This window comes from Ciconia boyciana, chromosome 1 (assembly GCF_034638445.1).
Source record: "Ciconia boyciana chromosome 1, ASM3463844v1, whole genome shotgun sequence".
Lineage (NCBI taxonomy): Eukaryota > Metazoa > Chordata > Aves > Ciconiiformes > Ciconiidae > Ciconia > Ciconia boyciana.
This window is the reverse complement of record NC_132934.1, coordinates 26591587-26609905: the sequence shown is the minus strand read 5'-3', so window position 1 is coordinate 26609905 and position 18319 is coordinate 26591587. Positions and strand designations below refer to the sequence as shown.

Below are 18319 nucleotides of genomic sequence, written 5' to 3'. Positions count from 1 at the left end.
TGTGTAACAATAAACAAGGGAAGGAAATGAACTGCTTCTGAGAAATGGAGTTCCCTCCAGCTCCCTTTCAATTTGCACACAGCTAGGCATTGTGCTTTATATGTAATTATAATGATTTATTCGAAGGTGTTTACTAGTCAAAGGCATAACATCTTGCTTATCTGATAATTACATAGCTGGTGAGGTCATGGAGTAGGTTGTTAACACTGTCAATCTATAGCACTAAAATGAAGCATTTGCTTGTACGTTTCTTTAATGATTCATTTATTTCCTATCTGTGCCATTTTTATCTACCTGCAGGTTTTTGTTTGTTTCTTTCACAAAGGAGCACACAGTGAATCTGTCTTGCCTAAATTTCACATACCTTAATTATTTTTATACCATAATACTGGTTCTCCTAACGTGAAATCGAATAATTCTTTACAGTAATGGATGCAGCATAACTGAAAATTCATCTCTTCAGCTTTGTCACACTGCTTATAAACATAAAAAAGGTTATAGTTACTTTCATAGTCCTGGACCTATCCTGCACAATCAGTTCATTACTGTACTTAACGTAAATTGAGTGTTAAATCTCCTTAAGTGAAATCTTCACCCTGCTTGGCATTTGTGATTGTGATTGTGATAGGAAAAAATTACATTTTGGAGAGGGAAATCAGCCAAAATATATAGCTCTGTGGGTCATCAGTGGGACCAAGTTTAGGGAGTAGTCTAATAAAATTAGGAAGGTATCATAGATGGATAGTACAAAATGGAATAAAATGCATGTAATCTTCCCAACCTTGGGAAAAAGAACCAACCAACCAGTCACTGAAATAGCTGTCCTGCAGAGAACTTTGACCTAATGCTATACCCTGCCTTGAATGCTGTACAGCTTCTCTGGCTGCCCTTTCTGTTTGGAACTTCTTTATTTCTAATTTTCATCCTGTCACTGAAATGGTTTACCTTTTATTGAACATATTTATGGTGTCTGCAACAGATGTAGTGATTCTGTTAATCTTTTGACAGATGCCACTATCTCTAACTAGTCCAGATTACGAAGGCTGTATACAGAAGGAAACAAATACCCACTTGAGGGAGCTGACCAAGCTCGTTTGAAGCTACATTGGCATTTCTATACCACATCATATGCTGCAATATGGGCAAACTCCAAGACCTATTTGTATCTTCTAATCCATAATGGTGTTTTAATTGGTGCAACTTAGTTTTGTCTCTTCTTCAAGCAGCCATCTCTGACTCCAGTGTTGCTTGTTTCCTGATAATAGAACCCTTTGGTCTCACAGGTCAGCTTCGCCCCAGAAAGGAAGCATCAGAACTAGCTCAGAAGCTAGCTACTCGCTCAGTGCAACTTAATTCCCACTTGTACATCAGTTCTAGATGTTGGCAATCTGGTGTCTAATATTTAGGAAGCCGCTACACCAAAATTCAGGCTAGAAATTCCTGCTGTTTGCAATAGCATGACCAGTATTACTTCCTGTAAAATTTACTTCCCAATAATGAAAGACCTCAGAAGATCACACTGCATATAGTGAATGTGTGTTATAAGTGTGCATGTTGAGGAGTTCAGAAAAAAGAACAAATTAAAGCAGCACCATGTTATTGAACTTTTTCATTTCTGAATGCTAAACAGGTTAGACACCACGGGACTGGACATCAGTAGGCAGGTATAACAGGAGGTGCCAACTGTGAAATACATAAATATCGTTTCAAAGCTTGAACTGTGGTAGTGAATATATCTTTTTCCCTTCTGCTTCCTGTAGCTGTTCAGGTACTTAGCACTCCAGCAGTTTGCTGTTCCTCAGGATTTGGCTTTAAGTATTTTTTGTTCAAATAGGAATTGCATATTTTCTTTCTCAATATGCTTCTTTTCTTTCCTGATAGGCCGTATAAGCCCTTGGGATCTTTTGATCTGCTTATCTTCCAGAAAAAATGACAGCACTGGCTGCATTCAAATAGAAGACTTGCATCATCTAGAGTTATTCCAGAAGGTACGAGATTATTGTGTTGTCCTTTGTGAGAATGAGAGGACAGGGCTAGCCCAAATTTTCAGCACTCACTCATAAAAAGAAAAGTATCTGATGCTTATTTTATACTGCAGCGGCATGGTTTAACAGCAATAAAAAAAGTTTTTTCAAGTTTCCTGTCTAATGAGAAATACTTGTCAGATACCAACATTTCATTCTTCTTTATATTACACCCAGTGATCAAAAGCAATTTCTCATTTGGACATAGTATGTTATTTTGGAGGCAAGTATTTCAGTGTAAGTACTGATAATTGTTACAACTGAGTGTCAAGTTTTCCTTTTCTCTTCTTTAGCTTGAACTTTTGCATTCTTGACCACCCTCAACCACCATGTCAGGCAGCAAAAGCGTCTACAGAAGTCAAGGGAAATTTAAACAATTTACCCCATTGGAAAAAGAGAATTTAGAAATTGTGAGAAACAACTAGCCAATGCATGCAATATTTCAGAATAATAGCATAAGCAGAAGATAAAGCTGGACTAATTTAGGCTTCACATCTTATATCAGTATTGAGTTTCATCTAATGTAATTGCTCCTTTGTAAACATAATTTAGGCACCTCTCCAAACAGTGACAGTGCTCCTACAATTGATAATGTGTGAGCTGGACCCATGTCCTCCTCCAGGGCCTTCATGGGATTTCCTTGCTCTGGCACTACAATCTGCTTACTCACAGTCCAAACCATCAGTGGTGCCAATATTTCTTGGTATTTTCAGGATTGGTTTTTTTTCACTTGAGTATGTTGTGGGCACAGTTTAGGTTACTTTGATATGCAAATGTCTAAATAAGCACCTGACTTGTTGGTGAAAATATGTAAGTGAGTTAAACTGAGGGCTTTGTTTGAAAAAATGTGACCTAACTATGGATAAAGCTTGGCTTATAATTCAAGTACAATGGCACAGATAATAATGGCAAGACCCAAAATTATAGACTCTGAACTGAGGGACTGGGAGAAATAGAGCTGCTTTTAAAAGGTATTTAGTTCAGGTAGGAAGTTCATGAGGATGCAAAAAACCACTGCATGTCCACAAGAGTCAGAGCTAGGAGCATGTACACTGGGGTTCCCTGGGACAGGATGACTTATCTAAGTGTATCCAAAGTGAAATTTTTATAGCAGTTCCAGTTTGCTAGAAATATACATGCTTTGGATTCAGGTCTCAGATCATAAAACATCCCAGGCTTCTGCAAACTGCTTTTTGCTCATTCTACCCATATTATCATATCTGAGCCTTTAATACTGTGCAATATAATAATCCTTACAGCACTCTGCAATGTCCAGAAGTTTCACACATGAGTAACTGAGACATAAGGTGATCAAAGGAATTGTCCAAGTTCCCTCAGGAAGTCTGCAGCACAGCAGGGACTTAAACCAGATGGCCCATATCTCCGAATAACTTTAAATATTGGACTAACATTACCCGCTGCTGGCATGTCCATACCACAGTGCAATACAGTTCTTTGTTGCAGAGCCTGGATATGGTTTAGCTACATTAGTTTACCACTGTTCCCAAACACTGCAATTCAAGAGGCATAGGCTATTTCCATGCAGTGAGAGGCAGTGATTGATAACCGTCAGAGAACAGAAAAGCTTCAGAAAATGAAAAGGGGGCAGGGAAGGGGTGAAAACTCAGCAGCCAGGAGGAAAGCCATAAGTCTAAAATTTTGTTTTGTGCTGGCCATGGAGGAAGAGCCCATACTTTAACTTCATTATCCTGTGTTGCAGGAATGGCAAAGTTGTAATTCGCTATTGACACTGACAGGAGTTTTGCATGAGGTATCTCTGATAAATTAAACACAAACCCATTGAAGGCTCCAGGAAAAAGAGCACTTTTCTGAATGAAACCATTAAAGCTTCTCTTTTTACATACAGGTAAACCTACTTCCAGAAATCCAGCATTTTCTTTGCAGAAAAGAGGGATTATGCCAGATAACAAAAGCCTTTTCAGGTAACCTAATTTCTTCAAATCTGCATAGGTCATGATGGTCTTTTAATAGTTGTCATAGGAAGTCTCTGAAATGACACTGTTAGGCTTACAATTCCTTTTTATTTTTAGTCATGAATGCATAGGGGGAAAAAAATGAAACAAGAATGATAATCTATTTCAGACACCACTTAAATACAAATTACAGTTATGCAGTATCTTTTCAGGTAAAGATATTGCATTGTTTAGCCATTGCATACTGCAGAAATAATTTGGCTATAAGTGTCTTATTTTTGGACTGTTTTGTGTTAATACAGTGTATTGGTGTTTACACTTCAAAGCCCTGGGTTCGGTGTAATATGTTTGTTCAGCTTTACAAAAATGTTGTGGCATGGAGAAGGAGTAGGAGTCGGAGTTTGGTTCCCATCCAGACACAGTTTACTGATAAAAAGCCTTTGTGTATTAAGATCATCAACCAGAAAAGTTTAAAGGTTATGGGCCAGTTGCCAGAGAATTCTAATTTACTATGGGTGTAATTCAGCTTTGAATAGAAACTGGAAAAAACTCTTGTGCACCATATTAGGTCTATTTAAACTACAGAGGCACACATTCTGATCTTAGTTACAGCACTAAATATCCACCATCAATACTACCTTGGATTTATGATCTATCTTATATAAACTTTGCTTATAAGAAATCTTGTCCTTTTTTTTTTTAATCCAGTAAGAACCAACCTCTTATTTATTCCATTAGTATTTAGCCTTGTTTGCAGACAACTACACAAGATTGGTCGGACTCCTTCCCTTTCCCTTTCCCCTCTCCCCTTTCCCCTTCCCTTTCCCTTTCCCTTTCCCTTTCCCTTTCCCTTTCCCTTTCCCTTTCCCTTTCCCTTCTTTTCCTTGCCCTTCCCCTTTTCCCTTCCCCTTTCCCTTTCCCCTTTCTCCTTCCCTTTCTTTTCACCTTTTATGTATATGCTATATTTCACACATAAGGAAAGGATTTATTACATCTTATTTAACCATTTAGAAGTCAGATATCTTCTGCACCAGTATTCTAGTCTTCCCCTTAAGCCAGTGGAGAGAGAAGGGTACCTTCAAACACTACTTCATTTTATCCTAAATTATGTGTTTAAAATAGGTGTATTGAATTACCCTCTGCAGGTACTTACTACCCAATTACCTCTCACCACTGGCTGTAAATGGAGCCTAGACAAGTAGCTTAGATTAAATACCTAGCACATGGGTGCTTGACTAAAGCTGAGGTTAGGTGGTTCCTAACCTAAGCATACCCTTTTTTTTACTGCTTCATTTAAAGATTGATCCATATTTAAAACTTATGTGAGGTGTTTCCCTTAAAGAACTGTATGTTGAGGGTCAATTTAAATTACACATTTCCATTTTCCTGGTGCAGTAAATTGTCAAAACTGATCATAAGGAACATGCAATATAATGAACATCTATCCAGGTCCCATGAGAGTCCTTTATCGTGAAGTCATATTACACCAGGTAAATAATATATTCTGTTTTGGCTGAGTTTTAAGTATATCTTCAGTGATGCCTAGTGCCTTGGTTCCCTTGCACTGGAAAGTGAATTAGAAAGTATTCTGATATAGTACCAGTTTCAGACAAACCTGAGCAGATTTCTAAAAATTTCAAGGACTTCAGGAATTGGTAGTTCCTATTCATGTTGTAACAGACTGCCTTTAAAAACCATTGGTTTGCCCTGCTACTTGGAGAAAGGCCAATTGCAGTGGTTTTATTATTTTGCTACTGCAAAACCACAAACACAAGAGGCGCTCACCACACACAGAGCTTTCCCCTTGAAATATGCACAGTTTCATGGGTGTCCATAAGCTGTGGTACAAGCCACTTTGTGTATGCCATCTGTTAAGCTGTTCGGTGTTTTCTCCTCTTTAGGGAAGGGTCATTTGTAAACATCTTATTCCATATTCATATTATTAGTGCTTTCCTGGCAAAGAGAAAAGCCCTTCTGACTGATGGCGAAATGCCATTGAAATCAAGGTAGTATGTGTGCTTGGCAGCAGAGGTCTGAGTCCTACCCACCCAGTAACAGAGGATTCTTCTAGCAGTCTGCTGAACGGCTGTCAGATAGAAAAAGGCCCACCCCTCACCTTTCAGTTACCAGTAAAAAAGATTTTGAACCTAAATTAGCTACAGAGTTTTAAAATTAAAAAAAAAAAAAGCCCGATCCATCTCTTAAATCTAGGTGTCTCCACATCAGCATGTGGCTGAGGTAGCTGTTTCATGTGGCCTAGCATGAGGTAGCTGTTTCAACACAAGGATCTCATGCCACTTGAGACACCATGGAGAGTCCAGGACACCCAGCAGGATGGGCAGATTTGGCACAGAACCTATGTCTTTCTGGTCCAGCAGCTAGAGGCTCAGAGGGATATCCTATGGTGTCCCAGCTGGTGATAGATCTCTGTGTGTGGATATCTGACTTTAACATTTGGTATCTAAGCTCCCAAAATTAGAAGTACAGTTTAAAGTGAGCAAGCCCAAAAGAGCATTTACTTTCAGCATAATTTAGGGTTAGCTGAATTGCTCCACACTGACTGTATAGACTACATTGACGTCCACAGACAGGAATGGGAACTTAGACTGTGGCACACAGGGGGTCATCTTTGTATAGACCAGACCTCAAAGTGTCTCAATCCAGAAATGAATCCCATTCAGTATCACTGTGTATGTGACATCTAATTTACTATGAGTGAAATTCACCCATAGAAGGTGAAATTAGAATCAGAAGGGTAAATTATTTGATTAACTTGGCAGGTTAAGAGGACAAAAAGGCATAAGTTAAAGCAAACTTCTAGAGCCAAGATTTCAGATACTCTCTTCCCATTCATCTGATAAAGCCAGCTCTTTCCACTTCTTTCTCTTGCTTGCATCCTCCGACAGACCTTTCTTTCCAACAACAGCAAAGTTGCCAACTATTAGGACTTGTTTGATCCTCAATTTTAAAAATTATTCGGGGAAAGAACGGTTTTCATCAGTATTTCCTCCAGAGAAGAGTTTGTTTCCTTTCAAATCAGTCACGTACTTTCACTCTTGTGTGTTTGAGTCAATGGGGCTTCTCTGCGATTCCTTTTGAAGAGGATCAGTTGGTTTGTTATTACTGTGTTTGTCATTTAGTCAGCCCCCCAAGAAGCCAAGCAATTTCCTGTAAAAGTGAAAACACAAAGTTGCTGCTCTAAGAATTACATGATCAAATTAAAGACACACTAAGTTGTAGAAAGAAATATCAGGCAGCAAAGCTGAGGGGATGGGATTAGTGGATTTACTGTGGGTATGACTGTGTTGATATTGATAAGCAGTGGGTACAAGGGTAAAGGCTATTTTTTTAAAAAATGTTATTCTATTTGTTGTTGTGCAACTGTTAAGCTTCTAGGTTTTGTATTTAAGAGAGCGTGCCCCTTCTCATACCCCTGTGTATCAATATAGGAAAGAAAATGAGTTGTAGAAAATATCAGGTCAGTGCTTGTTTCTTTGCTTTGTCTCTTTAATGGAAAATCTTTTTGTCAGTCTGAAAATTTAGATTGGTTCTGTCCGTATGGGAGAAAAATTATGCACACACAAATGATGACTGCTTTTTAGGAAACAGGAGAGAAGCTGGGAAGAGAAAAAAAAATAGGAAAATCAGACTGGAAGAAGAGTTTAGAGGAGCAAAAAGGTAAAAAATACATCATGTATGTGGATAAATTGGACTGAGTAAGAGAAGGAGTTGCTGGAGGATGGGCACATGTGGCAGTGGGTTTGTGATGAGGCGTAAGAATGGTAATGGATCTTAAAATTCAACATGGAAGACACTGGTAAGTGCTTCCTGCTCAGTCTGAGAAGATTGGTTTCACTCCTGCTTTTGCAGTGCATTTTGCCCAGTTTTCAATCAGGTGCCTGATGTCTGCTCACTATACAGGACTTGGGCCATGAGGAGATTCTGGTATGGCTAGTGAATGAACAAGGAAGGGTCCTGGCATTTATTGCTCAGGTCAGCAAAAGCTGTAGCTGTTGCAGTGATCTGTGAATGAAATCTTCTGCAAACAACCCAAACCTAGAAGCTCTCTGAGGTTGGAGAATGACTGGCAAAGAGATTTCAGGTGTTCATACTTGGTATCCCACCACAGGTGGGCTGAGAACTGGGCTTCGCTGCCTCCTGGAACTACTCCCAGGTGAGAGATGGAGAGGACTAAGGTCCACAATGTGAGCAGAATTGCCCAGCCTCAGTTTAGGGCACAGAAAAGGTATCCTGATGTATGCGCAACAAATACTCTCTTTGACAGGTTTTGCCCGGGAAAGTAGTGGAAATGCTCATAGCATTGCCTCCCTGATTTTCCTGTTCCCTAAGAAATCCAGACTAGTCTGTCTTTCCATGTAAGCATTTGTCTTGCTTCGTCACTTCCAGGGCCCAGCCTGTGCCATGCATAGCTGTTTTCTTTACCCATCCAGATCACCGATTCTTTTTAAAGTAATACTTTTTCTCTATGCCTTCCTTCTGCATTTCTTTTTATTAGTGTCACTAGTGCAGAGACTTTATGAGTGTCTACCAGCCTTGCGTGCTCACTTGGTCACTTGTGGGGCTGGCCAACAGCGTTAATCACACAGAAGGTCTTAGGATAGCCACGACCCTAATGAAATTGAGTGGGAGGGAGAGCCAAGATAGTCCAGCTGTGTGACTGTGCTCTCACTATGTGATATATTTACTGCCTGGTGCTAACCCTGTGCCAGCTTTCCTCTTCCCCTGCCTAGCAAATCTGCCCTGCCTGTCCCCAGCATCCCTGGGTTACTCTGGAGTCAGCAGGAAGGGTGATGAGATGAGGGGAGGAAGCAAGGCCCAATGGGGCCACCTATGTAAGAGAGCAATTACAGATTAAATTTATTTTCTGTCATAATAATTCAACATCTTTGTGACAGGAACATGCTTCTTTATAGGGGGATGCATTGCTTTCGCCAGCTGGCCCTTATAAATGTCTGCACACCAGTTGTGATCAGTTTTGTGCCTATTACCTTTCTGCTACTGAAGTTGCTAAGAGCCTCAAGAATGGCCAATAAAATCAGCATCTGATTCTTTTGAGTTAATTTGATTTTAAACTACATGGGGCAGGATTTTCTTTGTTTTACAACATGGTCAGATCTCAGCTAGGAGAAAAACATACTTGTGTAATAACAATAAGTATGGGGAGACTGAAAAGAAGTAAAGCAGCTAAACAAATTTAATTACTTGGCCTATACCATTCTATATTCTACCCTGTTACTAGTACAGAATTGTAGCTGTGGCTCTAATCATGTAATAGTCAGCCAGCATTTTCACTGAGTTGCTTTTTCCAGAGTTTTATAGCTTATCTGTAAATTTAAGTTCTATTATGAAGGGTGCACACAGAAGCAGCAGCCCTTCTGGAAAATATTGAAAAAAACCCCTCTATCTTTTAACTGTGAGGATACTTTAGGAATGAAGAAGCAAACAATGTATTTAATAAATACTGTTTTCCATGCACTTGCCAAAACAGAGAAGCAAAAACCATGGTAAATGATTAATCTAAACTGAAGCTGTATTTGCTGATGTTTTTAAAGGGGAAAATAAACCACACATACATTTCAAAATGATGCGCTATCATCATTTTGTCTTTTTAACTCGGAAACTTCACAGGTGTTTTTTAGCATGAATTTCAGTGCATTCCAACCCACAGCTTAAATTCCTTTTCCTCTAGATCTGCTTTAGTATAAACTTTTTTATATATACTAAACATGTTTTAGATAGTTTAAATTTCCAGAAATGACTAGTAGCTTGAAATGTCTCCATTCTAAATATTCAGTGTGGGTTGCTTTGAGATTAACTATATTACAGAGGGAGAAATCACTGCATTCTTTTAATATGAAAACCTTTTAAGGACAGCTAGATCAATAGTCAGTAGTGGGTGGGGTATTGAACCTGCAGCAATGTGCACATTGCAAATAAAGCTTATAACACATGTCAAAACCATCACAGGAGTGTTAAGTACCAAGCAAGAAATCATATTTCTGTGAAATCAGTGGAAGTTTTGCCAGGAACTCACTGGGGGCCAGGATTGCCCCTGGTCATCCTAGCTTCCTTCAAATACTCAGCATCTGCTTTGAGTTTCACAGCCACCCTTTTCTAAATGCATAGGGTATAAAACTGAGTGATAAAGGTTCTCTCTTTCTTTAGCACCGTCAAAGCATAATGTGTAAGCCATAGGAGAGTACTAATCTTTGTTTCAGAGTCTTTGCATTCAAATGGATAACAGGAGGCAATTAAATGGAATAGGTCTGCTTTCTGTGACAGGCCTGCAGTGACCTCAAGGAATGTAGCGGCAGTAGTTCAACTGAAATCATCCACCCTCCAAAATCAACACTGAAAACCAAAAAAAATACACTTTTAGTGCTCATTACTTTCATGGTTATGCAGCTTAGAGCAGGTTGCCATACATGACTGAGCAAAAGGTACTGGATAGTAGGCTTTATTTTGATCAAAATCCTCTAGTCCTGAAGGTGTTTGGAAGTCTGACTAAGACTCTATGAAAGCTTTTTAAACATCTCCTGATGTGAAGCAATCTTTGCAGCTGTTCAACCCACCTTTCCAACCTACAAAGGCTGGAAAATTGCCCAGCTGTAAATACTAGAAGAGGACCAGGTTGTAGCAATGCAGCTTGCCCAGTCTTTATCAGAAATAAGCTCTTTGTGCTCCAGCAGCTCACACCAGTCAGGCAGATGAGTGATCCCAGCACAGGATACAACATGAAGTTCTTCTAGCTCACTGAGATGCCCTCTCAGAGAGAAAACCTGCAAGGCTGACAGAGAGGACCTGTTATCAGTCCTTCCTGAATATTGTGCTGCAGAAACTGCTGAGAAATGACATGAGGGCATTATCATTCTCCTTTTTTCATGTGTGAGAGAATTCAGGCTCTTTCTAGAGACAGACTACCACTATGAAAATCTAGGAAGAAGTTCAGAAGGCTTCTATGCAGATGGAAAGTCTCCTGTATACTTTCAGGATTAATGTACTTTCATGTTCTAAAGCGATGCTTTTCCTGCTAAAAAGAAAAGGAATTGGATGAAGACTCTGAAAGTACAAATGTGCTGATCTTGCAATGTCCTTTATGAAAGAAATGAACAATGTGCTGGGCTTAGAACAAAGCATAGCACCTTAGTTGCATTTCATCCCATCTCTAGCTGTGTGCTTCATTGAACAACCAGGAGCTCCCAAGGCAACTCAATCGCTCTTGAAATGCTTCTAACAGATCTGACAGTTGAGGGGCACTTCAGAAACAAAATGACCTTTTCTCACAGACAATAGTCTTAATCGTTCCTTGCTCCATGTTTGAAATGTATAAAATATAGCTTATTTGATCTTGAAAAAGTAAAAAAATTTAACAAACAAAACCATATTGTAACCCTCCTTGTAACATCAAATATAATATAAAAGGAAGGATAAAGAAGAGGACACATTCTCATTCATCTTCTGTTTCCTTTTCTTTCAATTGAGTGTTATTCACTTAGGTCAATCAGTAGGGTCTTCTGCTGCTGAATTCCTTACCTTTGCAGATCACCAGATGTTCATGTTAACCTAAGTGTTCCACTTACCACCAGTCCACGTGGCCACAGCCGTGTCAACACTGACGTGGCTCTGCTCCAGGAAGTCTTAATTTGTCCAAATGTACTTCTAGGTATTCGTAAACCTTTTGCTCACCCACACGTTGTAACTCTTAAATCAGCTATTCTTTATTGTGCATGCATTGAATCTCATGTTACGCTTCAGAACTCTGAGCCAAAGAAAAGTAAATAACCTGGGAGCCAGAGATGGGGGCAGAGGAAGCAAGAAGTCATAGCTGTGTAAAATACTTGAAAAGCCTCATTAGATGTCAGTATAGCTGCTGCATTAGATATCAGTTGTCGCTGTCAACTGATCTGTTTGACTCTGTGGTACTCTGAGAAATTGCAGTTGACAGAACAGTATCTACCACCAGATCATGTGACAAAGAGGTGCTTAATTTTTTTGATCTAGAGGTATTGACTTGGTTTGGTGGACCTTATACCTCCCTTTCACCTGTGCCCCCCAGCTGTTCCTATGTCTCAGATCTATGTTTTATCTGTTGCTGTGGTTAGAGGGCTAATGTGTGAATTCAGCTGAGAACTTGTAGTGGCTTCCTTACCCATCAAAATGGCATCGTGGAGAACACCCTAGGCAGAGGTAAAGTGGTGCTGTTTGTCGGTGTTTGCAATGGTACCATTTCAGAGACGTCAGCATAAGAAACCTGCTTCAAGCCAGAATTTTGAGGAAGTGAAGGGTTTTTTTAAAGTGAAAGCAGGTATCCGGCCTTAGATCCTTTGCTGTACACTGGATCATCACAAATGGCAGCAGCAAAAGTGCTTGAGGCAAAGCCTGCAGCTGCTCCTCAGGAAAACCAGCAGTTTGTGTAGCCTTTCAATTACTGCATAGCCACTTTAAAAGGGAAAATGTTCTTTTCTAGTTTATGTCTTTTTTTTCTTTTGATCTTTAGAGTCTGCTACAAAAATTCCTGGTATTAAGATGTGGATTTTTGAAAGAGGGGATGTAATCTGGACATGACACTAGGATGCTGGGACTCTTTCTGACTTGGTTTCCCAAGCTGCCTGACATGTATCAACTGCTGAGCCTGCCTCACCTCTTCTATTATAAAATGTTGATGTTATTTACATACTTCAAAAGGACTGATTAATTAACAACAGCTTGTAGAGTGATGTCAAGATGGAAAAACATGGCAATTACTGCAAACAGTAAGGGCACTGAAGGCTAATTTTCATTGATGATAATGTTGATTAACAAATTTACAGCTCTAATAAATACTGTTACTGCTTTTGAGTGCAAGAACAGGTGAAGAGTTGCCATGAGAACTGATGCAGCTGACTGTGCTGCAGTTCAGCACTACTGACATCTCTTTATTATTATGATAATTGTATTCACTGATTACTAGGACTACATTTACCAAAGTGAGGGACTGTCACTCCCTCATTAACTCTGCCTGATGGTGTACGTGCTGTGAGTCATCTCAAAGGAGCAAGCGCCTTGTGACAGTCTCAATCCCCTTTCTCCTTCTTCCAGCCACCTTGCAATGCGCTCTTGACCAGGTGGTTGCTAACACAAACCAACAGAGGTGTGTAAAGCACCATACAAACAGGAGCTCTATAGCATGAGGAATAATTTATGAGCATTGCCCCTTTTTTGTTCTCAATGCTAATCGCCAACACCCTGAATTTGTTTAACCTTCTCGTCTTGAGATGGTTAAACCAAGAGATGGCAGGTTTCCATTTTTTTTATGTCGAGGCATTTTGCAATGACTTAGGGAAATACTAAGGAGCTTCTACCCAGTAGTCCGAGAATTTCAGGACACCTCTTTTTCATCTGTCCCTACCCATTTTTTTCTGTTATATCCACCTCTAGTAAATGGTCCACTGGGTAGTGACGAATTAATGTCAAAGTAATCTTTTCTATTTCCCTAAAACAGCTAAAACTCTCATTTAAGAGGGGTAAATATAGGTACAAACCTCATCTCATTCTTTTCAAACTCTGCCTTGTGAGTTAATACCATATTGGTTACTTGTTGCCTTAGCAACACAATTAAAACCATGTTTTGAAAAGGAAAAGACACTCTCTACTTTCTCTTGAGTAACAAGCTGAACAGCCCCTCTCTGCTGTCCTGTTCTTATTTTCAGTGAAATATTGGCTTTCTTTTACATAGGAAAATTATGTTCTGTGCATTTCCCTTTTCTCAACATTATGGTCATTTTAACTAAAGCAATTGCTGAAAAATGTGCACCTTTAACATAATTTGGCTTTCAAATGATCAGCTGAGAAGAGAAGAGCTGTCATTCTTGTGCATTGCATGGTTCTGTTAATGTTGTCATGTAGCTACAGCCTAATGTAAAAGGTGTATATGTTATAAGGAGCTTGGTCTGGAAGCACAGTTCTGCCTCCTTTCAGCTGTGTGCTGTAGTCATCAAGGTAGGACAACCTGTCTCTCTCTCATCTGCCCCCCTAGGCAGCATTGGCAAGGGGGTAGCTTGGATTGCTGTCATGGGCTTCATTGGGTTTTGTGTGACTTTGATCCCACTCATGGTCAACAGATCAGTATCTTGCTGTTTGAAGATCTAGGCCATAAGATTTGAACTCCAGAGCCTGATGGTGCTGGGCTGTTCCTGATAGATGTGCTACATTACCAAGATACAGGGGAACGGGGCTTGGTTCTATAACTCCATGGATGCAACAGCAGAAGGCTATGTCTTACCTTTTTACCAATGTGAGGATAAATCAGAAAAAGATCTCTGAAGTCACCTGTGCACTCTGGAGGGCCTTTATGTGTTTTATTAATTCTGTTTTTGCCTGAACACGAAAGCTGTATGATTGAACTTTACACTCTGGGAATTATTTGCAGTTGCAAGTAAGTAGCTTAGTTTCTTGCATAGTCAGTGAAAAAACAGACCCTTTCTGAGAACAATTCAGAACCAGTATTTCTCTTAGTGCTCCAAGGACTGGTCTCTTTCTCTCTCCATTGCTTAAAGACAAAGCTTAAGAATACTATTTTGCTAATATAGGCACTTTAGTTAGGTAACTAAAACGATGCATAGAAGTAGTCGCAGTGGGACCATTGCAAATTGCCATGGTGAAATGCCATTGTCTCTTTACAGGGTGGAAATTGCCATAGTGAAATGCTGTTGTGTCTTTACAGGGTGGATATGGAAAAATAGCACTTGATTTATGCTCCCTGTGCGTATTCAGAAGCAAGTCTGCTAAGTAAATGACTTAATGCGAGTTTACTGGCTTATTCCTGTTATCACTGCACAGCCAAGTAGGCAGAGAGTAGTCTGTTTTGTCTCTGTCCCACCAGCAAACAGGTAGTTACTTACGAAGTCCAAACCAGTTATAATGCGTAACACAACACAAAGATGCCAATGAGAGTATAATCTGAACATGAGGTGCTATATTAATAAGGGCCTGGTTTTGTTTAGTAAAGCCTTTAATCCTGCTAAATGGTGCATGTAAGGCAAAGGACCAGATTAATTTTAGATCCCAGTTAAGCCTGGAAGGCTGAACTGAGCTGATCTGATGAACAGCTGATAAACATAGACAATCACAATGTCATTTTAACAGGATCTGTATGAAAATGGACAGTTCTTTTCCTTGAATGGCTGCTCACAGCTCATCGCCAGAAATACAACTTCAGTTTTATTTTTCATTTCATGCACCGAAGTGGAGAGTGCATGCATTAGAAGAGAAGCTATACAAATAAACTCATAACATTAGCACGATGCAGGATGTCATTAAGCAGATAAGTCATAAGGTTTGGGAATAATGTGAACAGCTTGACTTTTCCCTGACTATTACTTAAGAACTTGAAATGTGAGGTGTGTTAGAGTCAATGAAAACCACCCTACATGAAATAATGACATAACGTAAGGGCTCTGTGCTTTTTTATCAGCACAATAAAAGCAGAAAATACATACCACCCGTTGACTGATCTCACATCACAATATTCTGATTACTGTTAATAGTCACATGCCTCAGTAATCTTGAGGACTCTGGTACATCAGTCCTGGTCCCACTGTGTTTGGTGGCAGAACTAAGCCTCCCGTAGATTTCAGTAACTACAAAATGTAGCCTTAAATGGTGAACCTAGAAACAAGGATATGTGGTTATTCACTGAGCTGTCTGTGTGATTACAGTGGCAAAGTCCTTAGTCAAATAAATTTCTTACCCCATTAATTGTAACTAGGGCTACGTGAGAAACAAAGTTTTGGTATTCTATGTTTAGAAATAAAGGATTTCTCTTTACAGGAAAGGGGAAGGGGATGCTTTTTGTATGCAGCACTCATGCACTCACCTATAAAGTGGGAGTTGCAGCTAAGCCTCTGAGCTTGCAGCTGGAAAGGGGTGCTTGGTGGGTGTAAAGCTCTCTGCTAGCAGATTCAAAAGGGTTTACAGTTTCAGCATTTGTTGTTTTACATTTTCAGCTGATGCTGGTAGTTCCCCTCTACCTATTGTGTTTTACACATTTTATCCTTAACAGCAGGAGTCGACTGCTGCTTTTAATGCTCCGCTGACTCTCTTTGTCATCCCCTTGGTACTTTTTCAGACCTGCAGCTCCCAGTCGTCACCCCAGAGTGCTCCAGCCGGCCTGGACTGTCAAGGGCCAGCACTGCAAGCAACATGTCCCAGGGTGGTGAAAGCACTGGCAAGACTCATACTGCCCATCTGCGGTACTGGTGGAAGCAGAGCACAAGCACACAGCTGTAAGATAACGATTCCCCACCCTCAGAAACTGCGAGTGCCTCATTGTGCTTTTAGTTGGGAGTCAGGGATGCAGAATGTAGCAAGAGAGGAGACCGCAGCAGGTGGAGCACTTGGATGCATTGCACCTCTTATACTTGCATAATGTTTGTTTCTGTACTAGCCAAGCTTGAACATTTTGCGTGTGAACAGCTAAGGCTTTATGTTGAGGGCATTGAAACACCTAGGCAGATAAATACAGACCCAGAGACACCCCTAAATGTTTAGGTCTCATAGCGGCTGAGCTATTTCCTGCTCCCATCCCTGCCTTGCCCCTACTACAGGCACACATATGTAGTCCTTTGCACAGACCTTCCCTTAAGTGAAGAACTAAGAAAGATTTGAGAACTGGCTGTCCAAGTGCTGTTTTCTATGTTACAGTATCTCACAAATTTTATGCTCTGAGGCCCTACCATTCTGCAGAGGGGAGAAAAAGGTCTCTTTAAGATAGATATTATTAGACACCCTGAACAGATAGCAAAATTGAGGTCTGGAAAGGCCACATATTGCCAAAGATTACACAGAAATGGGAGGAGAGCCCTGTGTCCTTTACCAGTAATCAGTCTTCGAGGCCTGTAATTTGTATAGTCATCTTCTCATGCATTTGCTGTGAGGTAGATTGATACTCAGAAGTTTTAACAGGCAGAATAATAACCACATTTGTGAATATGCCCAAGTATAGCTCAGATTTCCCCAAGTAATAAGCTTTTAAATAGCAGATTTTTTTCCTGGGTTTGTTTTTTTTCTATCCTGTTTCTATGGCTGATTCTTTTTGTGTGGACTATGGGAGCTGTAGGGCAGCATCCAGAGAGCCATGTCACTTCCTAGACAAAGTTAGCTTGCATAATTATTTTATGTTTAGCTGATTTATTATGGGTTATTTCTAGGTGTCATAGTCACTCATAATATTTGGAATCATAGTTCATGGCTTTCATTAGGGTAAGCATACAGTACCACATGTTTGTGTCCCTATATTACATTGAAGAAAGTGCTAACAATAGTGCAGTCTTTCCAAAGTTTGGGGTTTTTTTACTGAATTCCCTACAAATCAGTGTTAAATTTGGGTACGTTGACTCTGCACTTCTGTTATTTAAGCTGCTTGGACCTCTTTAATGTTTTTACTTTCAATCTGAATGTCCTGGGTTTGCAACAATTACAACATGCTCACAATGCATTTACCCATATGTACTCTGAAACATAACTCACTCCTAACATAGTTACTTTCTATGCATGGAAATTCAGATTTTAAAATACTGAAAGCAATAAAAAGACTTGATATAAAGCTTTGTTCCGGCCTGCTTGGTTTCATCTACTGTGTTGTTTAACTTGGGGGAAAAAAGGCTGATTTCTTATTTCCACTAATTTCACTATTTCACTATTGTCTTATACCTCATTTTCCTCATTTGCAAAAGCACTTAATTAATGCTATGTATTCTTATTATTTTCCAGGAATCAGAAATCAGCTTCACCAGACCACAAGGACATCCTTAAAGCTCAAGACTTTTCTGTCATCATCAAAGCATATGTGCTTGTGACATCCTTAACACCTCTGCGGGCATTCATTCATTCAACCGCCACTGTCTGGCATCCACCCAAAAAGAAGCACTTTTCCGTAAAGGTAAAACATTTCATTTCCTAATTTTTCCCTCTTTCAGGCAAAGTACAGAGACAGAAAACCAGATAATATCTTTCTTCTCTTTTACCTCTTCTCTATTTGCAGTCTCCAGCTGACACATGGATATTCCCCTAATGTACAGCTTTCATTTCTCAGAATGAGTGGGGTTTGATTCATGAAGGAGAGAAAAGTTGCCCTGTGCAGCGGGGGTTATGAAGGGCTCTGGGATTCGCTTGCTTCAGAGCCCATTTTTATTGGTGACATTTGACAGCAATTGCAAGGTTTTCTCTAAAGCACAGCAGTGGGGGTGCTGTCATGCAGTAACGTCTTTTGCCTGGATATTGACAGTGTTGTAAAAAAGGAAAGTAAATATTTAAAATGGTTTGCTGTGTTTTAGGTGCAGCAAAACAGAATGGAGGAGCGTC

The 18319-nt window shown here is 39.9% G+C and overlaps 1 protein-coding gene across 3 annotated transcripts in view; it reads left to right on the top strand.

The window, feature by feature from the left end:
- Positions 1 to 18319, top strand: part of CPED1 (cadherin like and PC-esterase domain containing 1) — a 152328-nt gene that overhangs the window by 33687 nt on the left and 100322 nt on the right. For all 3 annotated transcript variants that reach the window (XM_072871044.1, XM_072870963.1, XM_072871132.1), the window contains exons 4-7: positions 1882 to 1988; positions 3892 to 3967; positions 16086 to 16242; positions 17729 to 17897. In XM_072871044.1, the coding sequence (XP_072727145.1) occupies positions 1882 to 1988; positions 3892 to 3967; positions 16086 to 16242; positions 17729 to 17897 (509 nt within the window). The remainder of the gene's footprint in view (positions 1 to 1881; positions 1989 to 3891; positions 3968 to 16085; positions 16243 to 17728; positions 17898 to 18319) is intronic.